The 16,424-nt window shown below is 36.7% G+C and overlaps 1 protein-coding gene across 6 annotated transcripts in view; it reads right to left on the bottom strand.

Moving 5' to 3' along the window:
- FSTL5 (follistatin like 5) overlaps window positions 1-16,424 on the bottom strand; it is a 271,571-nt gene that overhangs the window by 244,532 nt on the left and 10,615 nt on the right. For 5 of the 6 annotated variants that reach the window (XM_038136446.1, XM_038136448.1, XM_038136445.1 and 2 more), the window contains one exon: window positions 3,709-3,847. In XM_038136446.1, the coding sequence (XP_037992374.1) occupies window positions 3,709-3,831 (123 nt within the window). In that variant the 5' untranslated portion in view covers window positions 3,832-3,847. Of the gene's footprint in view, window positions 1-3,708; window positions 3,848-6,436; window positions 6,522-16,424 lie in introns of those variants that run through there. The other variant, XM_038136447.1, reaches the window with a different exon arrangement.

The raw sequence follows: 16,424 nt of genomic DNA, 5'->3' as shown, positions 1-16,424 counted from the left end.
AAGAAGTATTTTAGTCTGGAGAAATATCACAGACAAGAGTGAGGATTGCACAGCTGAGTCACTTCCCCCTAGCCCTTTGGTAAAAACAAGATGAAAACAAACAAGGCCGGAAAGAAGTTTGAATCAACAGATCACCAGAAACCAGTGAAAGCCTGGCACGCTCCCTTTGCTGTATCCTCCATACACTCCTGCTCAGCTGGACAGCAGAAGTTCTTTTCTGATGGAGCATCCTGCACAGGCCAAGGCTAAGTCTGAGGCTCAGGCTAAACTCCGACTTCCCTGGATTCTCCCCTCTCCGCTCCCACCCGCACCCATGCTCTCAGGGCAGCGCTTGCTCTCTGTGAGGGGTTAACTCTGACTGTTGGGATCTCTGACTATTGGGAACCTCAAAACTTCAGCACTGGGCCTAAGTAGAAGAAGTCCAGGGGACAAGGACTAAGTTACGTCTTCACTGACTGTCCCTTGAGACTAAAACTGAACTGCTCCCCACCCATGAGGAGTTCATTAACAACAAGGCACTGTCACTGGTATCATTCTCTCCTAAACCATGTGAATCACTTGGCATGCCAAGGAGGGTTGTGCACGCCTGTGTTAGCTAGATATGCAGAGCTGGCATGCTCTGGAGTATGCATATGGATGTACAGGCTATTTTCCATATTTCTTAGCGTCTGACAGAGAATCTGCAGCCAACTGTTGCCATTCTGTTGGCTGCCACCTGCCTGTTTATACCTGGAAATCTCAGAGCATACACTCTTTCACTGAAGACATTGCATAAACATTGGTCTCTGTCAGAGGCATGCAAATTACCAGAAGAAAATTCATTAGGATGCTAAAAATACTTCCTAACAATATCAGGTGGGAACCTAGGTATTAACAAATTGCTCACAATACTTCAGCAGCAATGCAAGAAGACTCCCAAATGGAAAGTACCTTACAAACTTTTCCAGTGTTTTGACAAATGAAAAACCCAGGATTACCTGGCTCAACAAAAAATTCACATGCTGTTCAGACACAGCCTAGTACTTTTCAGCATAACCACATAAATGTGGCAGATAAACAAGGGAAGGTGACTGAAAACAACTTTGAGGAGTGCTTTGTAATAATCATTCTCAGTTCTGGTTCAAGAGAACTCATCTCTTCCTGGGTTTGAATATTTCATATATAAACAATGCAGTCGAACATTTGATCTTCATTACCATTATAACGGCCATGATAATGAACATTATTATAATTAATGGTATATTATAATAACGTACAGAATCAAAGAATACTGGGGCCTTTGGAGGTCACCCTGTCATATCTCCCTGCTCAAGCATGATCACCCGTGACAGGCTGTCCCAGATCATGTCTGGACAGTTTTTAAACACCTGCAAAGATGAAGACTCAACAAGCTCTCTAGGCAATCAGTTCCAGTGCTCAAAGTAAAATAATGCTTTCTTATGCATAATTTTTTCCTACTTATAAAGTTTTTTCCATAGAAATGCTATTCTTATGCTTTCAGATTATCATATATACACACGAAATTCCTACTTGTAATTTCTATGCATGAGAAGCTGAAATTGTTCATAATCCCTTTTAAAACAACACAACCTTTATGATATGAATGCCTGTTTCCACCACAAACACAATCATTATTTCAAGATAATACCTAAGTACCAACAGGATTGCTTTTCCCTGCAGGTTGACATTTAAAGTTGCTCTGGTTGGACTATTGTTCAAGTCAGATAAATTCCCCTTTATTAGAGCAAGAGAGATTAATCTTCTTTTTACTTTTTTTTTAATCTTTTCACACATAAACTTGCATACATATTGCCTGATCAAAGCAAATATAACTGCATATATTCATTATCATCTGTTTGCTGTAAGTATTCTATCAGCATAACTTAATCTAAGCACTTGATTTATTAAGTGTTTGATTGAAGCAGAAAGTTTTTTACCATATTATTTACATTTTGAGTATGCCTACCTGTGCTAAAGTTGGTTTTAAAAATTGACTTTAGAAAAGTTTTACATTCCTAGGGTTTTTTTAGAGAAACATATGTCCCTAATACTAAAAGCTGAACTACACTAAAACAATTTTTATCTAGACATATTGCCTAAGGAAAAACCCACCATATTTTTCAATACAAAGCTTTATATCAAGTTTTAATTATTTGTATGTTATTTGCATATGTGTGATTCCCCCAATATTAAACATGAAAAGTTTATGACAGCATATTCCAAGAATTATATGAGAGTTATCAGTATATTAAAAGTATAATTAAGAAACAGCAACATATGAATAGTTCCACATACATTCATTAAGACCAGAGACCATCTAACCTCAGATATAATGCTAATCATAGCCCGCATTTTATCCTTCATTGCTCTCTCAGTCCTCATGGTTTTGTGTAGGGGCTTTTTGCACATGTGATTTCTCTCTCACATGATTTATTCCATGGTTTCATTACTAGTCTCTGTCTTCCTTCTAGATTTCAAAGTACTTTTCTTCTGCTATTTTATTTTAGTTTGCTTACAGCTGTCAAATGGAAATAAAGTGACGAGACAAAGTTTTGAAAAATACTCAGCATAAAAACCTGTGTGCTGATACAGTTATTATTTCCTTAACTGTGGCCTGATTCAGTCATATTCTGATTGAGAACATTCTCTAGAGGGTGCATAATTGTATGATTTTAAGATTTACCTTCTATCTGTTAAGAACCCTTTTGTATTTAATGTACACAGCATACAATAATTAGCTAATAGGCAAGTAGTATACTTGTTTGAGAACTCATGTTGTCAGTTCCTCCTTATAAGCTGAGATAGAATGACACACTATTGGGTCTTTTTATTAAACTGAGGACCAAAAAGAAATAGTTTTCATACTTCACAAAAAAAAGTACTGAGAAATAAAACTAGCAATATCTTGAAACATTAATAGAAACTAACATTTAGAATTTCTGGCTATAATTGAGACCTTTTACTTGTAACACAGAAATTCAGAAGGGTGAAATTTTTTTATTATTTCTGTTGGCCTGACTGTAGGTCTTAAGACACCTCAGTTGCTGCTCCCATGACTACCATGCCAAGAAAGAATTAAGTTGATCAGAACTATGCTAACTTTAGATAGCCCATGGAAATATTTCAGCCCTTTTCCTTGTTTTACAGAAGCACCACAGAAGTTTCCCTTTCAGCTACCAGAAGAAGGGCAGCTGAGAACTGTTTTGAGAGTCCTGGATTCACGACAAAGGAGCATCAGGTGGGCAAAATTTGAATGGCACGTAGTAGCTGAGTATGGGAACCATGTAACTCACAAAACATCTGCACTTTGCCATGGTCCAAAACTGCTAAATTCAGCAAGCCCTGGGAACATCTACCTCTTATAAACAAGCTTCTATTCATCAGTTAATTTCAACACCATTCTTCTTTCATGGGCAGTTTCCCTGTATGCTGCTTGGACTGAAATTCACTGAGGACTGGGACAAGTCATTGCCTTAAGCAGATGCTGACAGCTGCTTTAAGAGAGAGCCTCTCCTGGCTCCCCCTCTGAGTTTCTGTCAATATAACTCATTTCTTGTTTTTGAAGCTAAAACAGATCTTATCTCATTCCCTTTGAAAAAGTTGTTTTCTGAACATAACTCCAATAAACACAAAAAAAGACAAGGCTAGAGTGCAATTTATCCCTTGACCATGGAAGAAAAGGAAGAACTATTAGAGAATAATCCATACCTTGTGCCGTAATCTTATTAGGGGCTGATAGGGTCTAAAGTCGTATCCTTCCTTGACTGGCCACCCCTCTGCTCCCAGCAAAATGCATCCAAGAAGTAAAACAGTGGACCACCACATAAACATCTTTACAGGTCTGTTTCTGTGAAAATAAAATGTACGAGTTCAGAGATGCAATATTACTTTAGCATAAGCTGTATAATAAAGGTTTACAATGCTGATAATCCAATTGTGGACTTGAATAAATGCAGTAGATACAGGACAATCCATCTGGCACAACAGCAAAGAGAAAAAATGGTGGTAGTATTTGGGACAGCAGTATCAATTCAGTTGTGTTGAACTAATAATTTTCTTATCACTCATATGAGGGAGTCACTGAGGAAACAACCAGGAAAAGCCAAAGAAAAGACAGAACATAAAAGAAAAGCAGTGGTGAAAAATGCAGTAAGTTTTCTCAGATGAAAGAAAAGAAATTATCATCAATCATATGTTAATCAACTTTTTATTTTAAATGTGGTCTCTTGTGATGCACTATTCACAACCTAAAAGTTTATAATAATCATACTCACAGAATCATAGATACATATGGCATGAGAGTTACCTTATACAGTTCTTAATGAATGTACACACATACATTACATAAGTGGTTTCAGAACCTTTTAGAGATATGCAGTATTTATTATTGATAATCAGCATTTGTGTTGAAACCATCATGTTACACAGACAACACAGTAAATTGATCTTCACTACTTCAAAATATTCCCAAGTCAGTCTGCTAGTCTATATTATTTTGTCCTGCATTATGGGGCAGAGATGAGCCACTTTCATGCATGAGTGGGTTTTTTTTTCCTCTTTCTACTTTGCTTTTATTTCACTTAGCCTGCCAATATGGAAACCTCTGATAAGAATCAAGATATACAGGAATAAGTACAAAACATCATAAGAGTACCCTAGCAGCCAGACTGTGCACCAAATTTTGAAGTCTTGCCTGACATTTTCTTTTCTATGGGAAACCATCTGAGCATAAAATGTGAACAAATTGGGGATCACTTATTATCCTGTATCATTTACAGTCATGCTCCTGGCAATACTGTTACACAAACTGTGGTTCTGATTCCTATCATTCCTCTCTTAGCAGTAGTCTTCACAGTCACCTGAAGGCAGAGAAACTGAATAGAATTAATTCCTGTGGAGATATTACATGTAGTAAATGGACTCTACTCTTACCTCTATTCACAGTCTCAGTAACAGATCCTACTTAAGTCTGCTACCCTTCCTTGGGGACTACTCTACCAAACTTGGTAAAACCACTGAAAGGTCTGTTTCATCCTCATTTCAGCGGATTTTTACCAGCCTGCCTTGCCTTCACACTTGTAATTCAAACAAAAGCTCGACATTAATACACCACATTACTTTGAAATCACTTACCTTTTGTTCCACCAAACCCAATCTCATTCTGGCTCTCCCTATTAATCAAACGTAACATTTCATCTCGTTTATCATTACTTTTTCCAACAGTTTTCACTTCAATTACCTTTCTTTGTCACTCCAGCTTTTCTAATATACATAGTAGAAGTATCTCTCTTAGGAGAGCTTGCACAGAATACATTAAGCAGAGCATTATTTGAAACACAGAAAACAAGCTCTATTACAGAAGGATATTTTACATAAATAACTTGAGGCTTGTTCTTCTACACCTGCTCAGTAAGAGGATATTATACTGAGGATAGGAAATGACACAGTGAAATTTTCTTCTTGAGTTCCCCTCAATCTTCCACCAAAACAGAAGAGCTAATCAGGTGTCCTGGTGGATCTTCGCTATGGGATTATTAGAAGTAATCTAGTTTACTGACAGGAAACACCAAAAAAAGACTGCTTCAGAACTCTGAGGATTCAAGTACATTATGGAATGGCATTTTCCTTCACTGACTATGTGTGAGTTCTCAATATCACTGTTACTGGAAAAGTAAGTCCATTAAAAAACCACACCAAACAAACAAAAAAAACCACAAAAAAAGAAGTCCACAAGAAACAGAACAAAAGAAATATGGAAAATCAGAACCTTGATTTTTAATCTCAAAGAAAACATTTATTTGTGCTTGTTGAATTTTTTTAAAAATACTTAATTGTTGACTTTCAAGGTCAGAATCAGATTTGTTTAGCACTTGTGCATGCTAAGACTAGCATGGTTGAACTTTTGTCCACTTTGTGCACTTCTAGAATACCTCTCTGTACAATGAAAATTTGGTTGGAAAACAGTCATTTCACAGAAGGTTGTAAGAGCAGCCACATTCCACCACCCTCCCACGAACTGAATATATTTTAGTCTCACATGGTGTAAAAGAATAGAGTCCTTATAGTTTTGAAAATTGTTTGACCTTGAAAGGCTTATCCTTTGTACTAGTACAGAAAAGAAAATTATTACATGCTCAGTTTCTGACTTCATTGCCTGATACTTGAACACTTACAACACAAATTTAAAAAATAAGCTTTTTGGACACATGCCACCTGAAATCCAAAAAGTATGCAGGGTCTATGCAGTTATTTTTTGCCTTTTTAGAAATTAAAATATCCACCTTTTTTAAGTAGCATACGTTTTCTATTAAATTTATTGGGTAACTTAAATGATTACTTATTATAAAATTATTACCAAAACCACAGTTCTCCTTAATACAGTACTATTATGAAGCCTTTATTTTAAGAGAAAATATGATCTGTCGTAAGGACTTACACTGTTAGTGCATTGAACTAAGGTCAGGAGTAAAAATGACTTTTCAAAGCCTCATTACAACTCCAGATTTTGGTGCTGCACATAGCTGAACAGAAAGAAATAAGGTATCAAGACTATATATTCATGTTACCTAAAATTGTTTCTTTCTCATTTCTACTTGAAGGTACAGCCCAAATTATAAACAAAGAGGGGTTTTAATTTTCTTTTAACACTGTATTATCAAGAAATGAAAAAAAAGTTTGAAAAATTGTTATATCATGCATTCTGGGGCAAAATTACATATTTCTGAACTCAAATTTGCATTAATTATATAGACCCTCTACTCATTATTATAATCCAGCAGAACTTGGTGTTTCAGTGTTTAGATAACATTCTTCTGTAATTTTAACTTCATTACTTAAATATTTGTAAAATAATTGCTTCTAGGTTATTACTATATGTCTACTTTTATTTTCACTGAAGACTGCTTCTTTGTATTCATATAACCATGTATGGAAATCTGATGAGTTTACTTGGCTTACTCTCTCTTTAAGCAGATATCGGTCTTTATCTCTGCATTTTCCTGTTTCTTTCTCTGCACACTTTCTTTGCTCACTTATAATGTAGATTATAGGTTAAAATGCAAAGAAAAATTTAAAAATTATTAAATATTCCAGTACATATTTTAACTGTACATATTTTAACATATATATACTATTTTTCTGCCTGTAAACACTGAACTGAAATTCTTAAACAACTACTAGCAGTAACTCCATATCATCCATCTTATTAATGGAAACAGTTAATTTACAGCCACTTATTGCATGTAAATAATTAGGGGGTGGGCTTCTCCCCAGTTGCACACAAATAAGTAGGGTGCTGAGTTTCTTTCCTCAATGTGCATTAATTTTCTTACTAACAATGAGCTTAATGCACTATTTTAGCATCAAATTGATCGATGCTGTAGAAGTCGTATGTGCTGTTTATCATCCTTAGATATTCCTCATGAGCTGAGGAGGAATAGAACGAAGGATGTCGAACACATAATGGCTGTTCCTTATTTCTCACTGTATAGTAATTTAATCAGTATCAAATTTAGATTTTACTTTCTGATTCTCAGAAGGATCTATCATTTCACTTTTTAGCCCATTTCCAGAGCATTCATGAATCTGATGTACTCTGCAGTTTTCCCACTATTGATTTCTTTCCATTTCAGTTAATTCTGAATTTTTTTTATAAATTATAACCTATAAGAGGATTTTTTTGTTCTGTGTCAAGCTTTATACCTTAAAACTCTTGGATGAGAAGCATTGCTGGGAGAGCTATAGCTTCTGAACTGGCAAAAGGAATACTTTAGGATATCTCACTTGCCTTTTTTAGGTAAGGGAAATAATTTTCAGAGATTTTTTCTTTTTAAAGCAAAGAAAAGTTCACAGCGTTTCCACCATCACCCTGATGATCAGATAGTCACTGCTGAGTTAGAGACAATGTCTTAAAATTCTTGAGGAAATGTACTGCAAACCTATATCTCCCTTTTCTCTCCTGCTAGTGCTTTTCCAATACTTTTCCAATACTTTGTGGAAAACAAACTAAATCCCAGTTCTGACACCTTATCTATAAATATCTAATAATAATTAACATAGTCTACAATACCATAGTGAATGTTTCTTCTCAAAGTTATTATGATTTCTAAATCTTCTCAGCAGTTCATTGGTAATACAAATTTTGTTCTTCGCCTAACTTTTTCTTGTTGGAATAGGAAAGAGGTTTCGCCTATGAGAGTCTAGCAAAGGCACAATCAGCACTACTTTACCTGTCCCCATGCTGTAATCTTCACAGAGAAGATTGAAAAGATATTGTATTTTACACAACCACTTCCAAATGTGACAATGTGTATTTACAGCGCACTAAAAAAATATAATTAATGTAACCTGGCTCAGCCAGACTTTATATAAAGAGTTGAAACATACACCCAGTTACAAGAATGCACTATTTTAAAATGCATACATACTTCAAATTAAGAACTTTGCCATTTTTCAGCTCTTTTTTTTTCCCCCAGAATTTCTCAGCTGTTATACTCTGTTCTGTGTTGATAAATGGTGACTAGCCAGGATATTTGGCTTTAAGAGAAGAGATATAATTCATTTGAAAATGTAAATATTCCACCTCAATAAACTGATATGATCAACTTAACACCCTTACAAAGTATAATAAATGAAATCTTAAATAATGGCCCAATTACTGCATTCCTCCTGCCTTTAAAAGAAAAGATATATCAGATATTAACCGGGAATTATTTAAAAGGTCAATTTCAACATATCAAGGAGTCGCACTGTATGCTTACAGAAAATGTCAGTCTCTGTCTTCTAGATATTATTAATCTGAAAATAAATAAGAATAAAATTAATTGTCTGTTTTGTGGGGATCAGAAAAAAGACCATAAGCTATGTCACCATATTCAGTGTTATTAATAGGTTTATAATACAGCCGCAGTAATAAATATAAACCATGATTCATCGCCCATGACTTTGAGGATTTCATTGCATATCGTGATGGACACAAATAACCCGGCATGAAAGAATACTTTGTTACCATTTCTTAAGATACCTTTATCTACCCTTATGGTTTCATGGCAGAAAGGTAGCAGCAAAGAAAGTATTTTCTTGTGCAGAGAAAATTATACTGCATTAACTTTGACTGAATAGCAGAATTTTTAGCTAAAAGCATGTCTTTTCCCATTAGCCTGCCTCTACTCTACCCTAGTGCCCACATCTTCACACACAGCCTGCCTTCAAAAACCTTACAATAGTTATCTTTACACCAAAAATGAGTCTCTTACAAGGTAGTCACAGTATCATATTTTCTTATGAATGTAGCTGAAATACATATCCAGGAATGTTTCTCCTTGTCAAAATGCACCGTGGAAAGCAGATCACAGTGTCATGGGGGCAGCTCTCAACCCCACGACTTCCTGACAGCTTTTGAGCACTGCACACTTCATGCTGCCACCTTCCAGTTCTCCTCCAGAAGTGGCAGCTACACTCTGAACCAGAGTGGTTAGGTCACCTTAACTATGTACAGCAGGCTTGGGGCTTGCAACAGTGAAGTGCAGCGCTGCCACAGCAGCCGACAGCTCGTACATCTGCGCACCAATCTGTTCTGTCTCTCAGCTGCGACTTTATGTGGCTACAGCCACTCACTGTGCAGGCACATGCTCTTCATCCTTCACCCACCAAAACAGGCTGGCAAGTCATTTTGGAACAGCCAGCAATGCCACTGACAGCTCATGTGCTGGAACACACAGGATGAGAAACTTTTTTTTTTTTAAATCTCACAGAAAGCCGTCATCATGCCAGATGTAACCCTGCCTTCTGCTGACTCCTGTCCATCTCTCCCTCGCTCCTTTCCTGATTTAAACTGCAAAACCATCACGCCGCATAAGCAGAAGGTGGAGGGCAGGCCCTTGAACATCCAGGCATCACCGTGGTGAGCAGCCAGCACAAGGGCCAGACTTCCCTGCCTTTCACTGTTACTCTCTCTGCCTTCCGCCACTTGCACTGCCAGGTGCTGGTGGGTAAGAGCAGCAGCCCAGGCAGCCCATCCCTTCTCTGTGGGGGTATGCAAGCAAGATCCATTTGCCCAGGGCTTTTCTAGAAGGGCTTCTTTGGGATTGGCCCTAAAGATTTGCAGTGGCTCATGTGAACCTGTACACAAGTGGCCTGATCATGCCAGGGCCATTTCTGAGAAGCTCCTGAAATGCAGATGCAGCAAGGACACTTACCTTTAACATTAAATTCATGCTCTAATTTTATCTTACCATTTTCAGTATATTTATTTATTTATACAAAGGATGACACCCAGATGTCTTAGTGTTAGCAACCCCAGTTTCAATGAATTATAATAAAATGAGAAATGGCAATTTTAAAGCCTTCTTATAAGTTCTTCACATGGTCTCATAATGTCTTTAATATTTCCGAAAGAAGAACAAAATGAGAGTACTATAGTTACTCAGAGGAGCTTTGTTTAAAGGATTTGAGTTGTGTGTATTGATCTATTTTTCTCCCAAGACTTCAGTATCAACCTCAGGGTGATTTTAGCATCATTGATATATGCAACTGCTGGTTTGTGGAGGTTATACTGTTAGTGAAGTGGTCTCTTTCTTCCCTCATTAAGCAAACTTGTCACAGCTGGTTCCTCAATATCCTAGAGGATTAATGTTTACCATCATGGCAGTATCTGAACTGATGGGAATTCAACCACTTTATGTTATGAAACCAGAAACAGAAAACCTGCCAGCTTAGAACTCAGGTGAGTATCTTGGTACTGTTAATATTTCACAAAATTTGTAAATTGACACCTAGCATACCATTGTGTAGCTGTGTCCTTTGCACATGCTAGAAAAGATAAATATTTTGGTTTTCAAGCTTTTAATGTTTTCCTTCTAAAATCAAACACTAGTAACATTAACTAAATGTAAGAAGAAACAACAGCTGTTGGCACTTCCATAGTAAATTGTTAAGAGCACATTTGAGAAAAGACATTATCCTAGAGAAAGCAAAATGGCCACTTAAGATACAATTTTTTTTTAAACAGGTGAGCTGCTAAATTAAAGATTAAATTTCTCCATATTTGCTGTGAGGTATTCATCTACCATCCTTACTTCTCTCTGTTGTTACTCAAGAAAACATTGAGGTTTGGTAAAACAGTAGTTACCAAAAAAACCATTGAAACCTTTGTGTTACTGAATTCCTGGGGTAAGTGCTAAACCATGATATGAGTGCTAAACCATGATATGAACAGCCATAATAATTTGGAGAATCACTTTCCATTAAGTATTCTGGGTAATGTTATGATTTTATCCCTTTACACCTATGAAACTCTCTGCATTGAAGTGCTGTAGCCAACAGAGATGGATCCCATCTTTTTTACCCAGAGAAAGAGATTCTTCAATAACTCAGCTGCTTTAAACTCAACCCCCCTGGAGATTGTTCCTCAAGATCACCAAGAAAATTGCAAGATCAGAATAGACTGATTTGAGTTATTTGCCTCTAATCAGATTTGAAATAATGAAAGAATTATAAAGGACAGTAGAAGGAAACCAAGTCCTAAACCACAAAAATGTGAAGAGAGAAGGTAGTTAGGGACAGGGGAAGTAGCATTTCAGCAGTCTTCATAGGATGGGAAGATTACAAGAGTGCATATCAGCAAGAGATGTGATGTGGGAAAGTCCATGACATGTAAGTAACCACGAGCTCCTGAAACACAGAAGGACATGGATGCACTCTGGTGTGATGGAGAGGAGCATACACAGCAGTACAAGCACTGACAGGAAACATGAAGTTATCAAACTGCAGAGAATAAAGATGCATGTGGATTTTGGTGCAATTGGATAGAAGCACAGCTCAATCAGTAACCAAACGGACTGACGAATGTTGCAGCTATTAAAATAAACAAGGACTATCTGTAGCTGAGGGCAGTTTGTCCTTATCAGGATTGAACCAAAAATACATTTGCCCTCCAGTACTCTCCCCCAATGCCCACATTAATATAATTAAGTTAACTATAGATGAAATCCTGACCCAATTGACAACATGAAAACAACTCTAAAATCTACATTTATTATGTTTGGTACAGAATTTCACCCTATTTATAGTATTTAGTTGCAATGAACATTCACAAGAATGGAAACAAAACTTTAAAATTACTCCGTTAACTAAAATGAAAAAAATTCAAAGTTTCTTGTTATTGTTTCTAGAAAAAAATCTATGTCTATTCATACAGGTTAACAGAAGTATACAAATAGAGTGAAGTGTTCTGTACTCGAATAGCCAAACTAGTTACAGGTATTTTCTCTTTTTCAATATAACTGCTGTGGAGTTTTTTGCCTCTCTCCTTTCCTGCTTTGTGGTGACTCAACTCTCTTTCTTCTTTATTGTCACAAAGGTCAACTTTCTTCATGAGCCTCAATTCAGCACAATCAGAAAGAAATACAGAAAATAGCACTTGTTTTATAAGTCATAAAGCTGGCAGAGGTTCCTAGTGCCATGTGCTTGGATGTTCAAGTCCAAGTCTACAAAAGAAGGATTTTCTCACCTTACATAAAAAGAAATTAACAGACTGAAAAAAACCAGACAGGAAGCAAACACACACTTTTTCTGAGATCTGACAGAACAAAAAAACCTCACCCTATCATACCTGATCAAAAAAAAAACCAAACTGACAGCTGATTTGGTCATTTACGTTCTATTATCTATATTAAATGCAGTTCATCATTTTAGTACTTTTCCTAGAAAAAATGAAGTCTTCTTTAAATTTTGCAAAGATATTTCCAATCAAACAATGCATTTCTCATATTGCATGCTTGTAACCCCATTCAATAGGATCCAAACCTTCATTTCCTGCTATGTTTTAACTGTGTTATACTATTTTACTGGGTTATATTGCTTATAGTTTTATACCACTCTAATATAACTACTAGGAAGAAGCCTTCCACATGCATGCTGGAAAGCTGGCAGTAAACCAGAAAAACCTGCCATTTCCTGATTAGGTTGTAGCTAAATACGATTGTAAAAACAGGAGGTTTTTTTAATTCTTGAGCTTAAACAATTGTCATTTCTAAGAAGAATGGAATGCAGATAATACAAAGCAAGGAGCAGCCAGTATGTGGTGATGAAATGGTAGTATGCGAAAGGAATGTATTTTGTGTCTCCTCAACCACCATTGTATAATGCATTGAAAACAATTTTTTTGTGTTCATTGACTTAAAAAACCAAAAAGTTTTATATATTTTATTTGGTTTGGGTTTTTTTAGGTTTTTAGGGGAATTTTTTGCACTGTTTGGTTACTTTTGGAAAGGCAAAAAGGTAAATATCTTCAGTTTTATTTATACAGCAGAAATACAAAAAATGTTCATATAGAATTGACTGGAATTAAGTTTTGACCATCAATGTGCCAGGAAATACTAGAAACAGCCTCTGAACCAAAAAAACCCCTTTATTTCTAGTAGAAATTAACGCTCAGATGCCATCACCAGACACTCCATATCACATCTGGTATGAACTCTGTGCATAGGCAAGAGCATCCCATTTGTTGTCATGTGAAAATGTCACTCTGAAGCTACAGCCTGAAGAATGACCACCCCACCTCCCTGAAATACAAGTCTGTGCCCCCTCTTTCAACCCACCTTGACACTATTCCCATTTTTTTGATTCAACCACATTGACTCTGGGATTGTCCAGGACACCTCTTTGAAGTGCAATGCTCACAAAGAGGAGCCAGGAGATATTGCTGAACATCACATTCCAGCTGCTCTGTCACAAATACTGATCACGTGGCAAATGTCCAAGTGGCTCTTTATTGATGAATCAGTTACTGTCACATGAATTACCCTCAGTGCTGACTAAGGTAAGCATCCCTATGCTATCAGAACTGAAAGCTTCTCTTGCCTCTGTCTGTATTTTGAAGGTCTGGGAATGCCTACCTCTCAGCAAATTCAAGTATTTCTTGTTATCCAGAGGAGAAGCCACAAAATACAGAAATTTTGAAGGAAAATACAGTTATTTTGAAGGTTTTTATTTGATTCAGCAACATGCAATAGAGTCTGAAGACTGTTTACTCTCTTGCAGTTCTTATGTGACTATTAAGCAGTGGAAAGAGCCCCAGTGGAGGATAGCCAAGTGACTTTAATCACTTTAATATTAATTACTTTCATAGAATCATTCTTGCCTTCTGAAAATCTCTAATTTCGAAAAATCAGGATTACCCTGCCTATAGATAGAGGGAAGAATCCACCTTTCTTTGTCATCTTCAAAGTCTTAAATTTGCATAAATGAGGCAATCTGACATTCAGCAAAGAGAAGTGATGATAACTTCCATCCTCCAGAGTAAGACACAGATCATCTCAAACCACAGCTGATAGCAAACCCAGGTCAGACTTTCTCTCTTTGCCTCCTCCAAAAATACTGAGTATGATCTGTAGCAATAGAAAGTTCCAGCAGGAAGAAAAAGAAAGTGCCAAAGAAGAATAAAGGCAGTAAACGCAGGGGACCAAACTGATGAATGACGTTCACTGTTCATCTTCTTGGCATGGTGCAGATGAGGGAAAAGCAGATGCTGCTAAGGTGGGAGAGGGGATATTCCATGTAGCAATGCACACTGCTCATATTCCCTAATTCCTCACTTAATAAAAGAGTGTCAACACTCAGTGCTGACACTGCACCCAGTGGTTACAATTTCTATGCTGAACACTTGAAACAAAACTAGAGCACAGCCATTGCTGCTCTCTCTCAAAGTTGACTGTTTTGGGCAGCCTCCTGTGCTTGAAGCCAGCCCTACCAACAACCCAAGATCCAGTTTGTAAGGTTCTGCTACATACTCCCTATTAATGTTCCTAAATAATACCACAGCCTCCGAGTTCCCTACAGTTCTGAGTGAACCATAGAATATTCAGTACATACTGAGGAAAAAAAAGAGAATAGATGCCATTATAAGTATAAAAAAGTATCCCTTATTTCCAAAGTCACTTGACTTCTTCGAACATCACCCATGAATCAGCTCTGTAATCCTGCTCACCACTCATATCAACACCACTGGCCAGTGGAAAGACTGATCAACAGGTGTAATGAGACACGAGGGATAGCAGTGACCCCAACACAGTTCAATTAATACTATTAATCGATTTAGCTATAAAGTGAAATTGTACACCTTATTCTCTGATCATAGCTTTACTTGCCCAGTCACATCAAAGCGAATACAATAAACTTTAAATCAACTTATTTAAAATATAACTGACAGGCTGTTTAAGCAAGCTTAGTACATCAGTGTCTCTCTTACTTTGTTGTGACAACAAACGTGACCAAGAACCCCACAGCAAAATGGAAGACTTTTGTGCTATTGTGACTCTCAATTACCTAGTATTTTATCTATTGTAAATATCATCTTAGAGTAGCATTCTAGTTTTTAGGGTGGTTTTCTCGTCATAACAGCCCTTCATGAACATCCAGCAATTTAGGACTACTCTTTAGTAATACTGACTTTTGCCATTAATAGTTTTCTGTTGTTAGATGTTCCCACTTGTTCCAATTTTATAACATTTCCTGCAGATGGCCAGAAATAATATACATGCAAGGATAAAAAGGAGAATGCAAATTTCAAAACAATGCCATAATCTTCATTACAGAAGTGTTCGTCTAGTAATTAAATGTGGAGCTGCACATATGGTGTCTGATTTATCCTCATATTTTCACTGATGCAAACTTGCTATGATAATATTAATGTAAATGTAACCATACCACTTTTCAGTCTGGGAGCACAGAAAAGCTATTTTTTCCTTCTCTTTTTCCACTAGTAATTTAGTAATTGCACTTTTTTTTTCCCACTAGAAAGTGAAAGAAAGAAAAGTAACTACCAAGTTACAGGTTTAGCTATTGCAGACTTTTCTTCTCTTTCATGTATTTAAGGGAAGTAGCTACTTCCCTTAAATACACAAAGAATTTCATTCTCTTTTTAGAAGGAATTACATTCTTCTATGCTAGATGCTATGACATGCTTCTTCTAGATGCTGTGATAACCACCAAAAAAAAGAGTTTCTCCAGTGAAATATGTCCAAAGCTTCCACCCTCTGCCTAAATATCTTACACTAAAATTTAATTCTTGCTGAAGAGAAAAATTACACTGTCCCTTAACATGGAACAATAGAAGAAAAACTTTCTCAGTCCCTAAAGTCCTTCCCTGTAAAAATACTTAACAGCACATGCTAGAGTTTTTGGTCATTTGTATGTACAATTACTAGGTTTTTATTTCACCACTCCCTTTCCACTCTGATTTTAAGCCCAGATTTGCCAAATTCTGAGCCTTCACTTGTGAGCAGTTATGTGTCTTTTTCTCAGTATAGATGGACATTGGTACAAGCCAAAAGGAGGAGCAGGATTCAACTCCTGTTCATACTGTTCAGTTCCTAGAAAGCAGAACCTCCCATTTTGTCCTCCAATTCTTTATAGTCTGGAGAGAC

This window comes from Motacilla alba, chromosome 4 (genome assembly GCF_015832195.1).
Source record: "Motacilla alba alba isolate MOTALB_02 chromosome 4, Motacilla_alba_V1.0_pri, whole genome shotgun sequence".
NCBI lineage: Eukaryota > Metazoa > Chordata > Aves > Passeriformes > Motacillidae > Motacilla > Motacilla alba.
The sequence above is the reverse complement of the archived record's forward strand: the minus strand, read 5'-3'. Positions and strand labels throughout refer to the sequence as shown.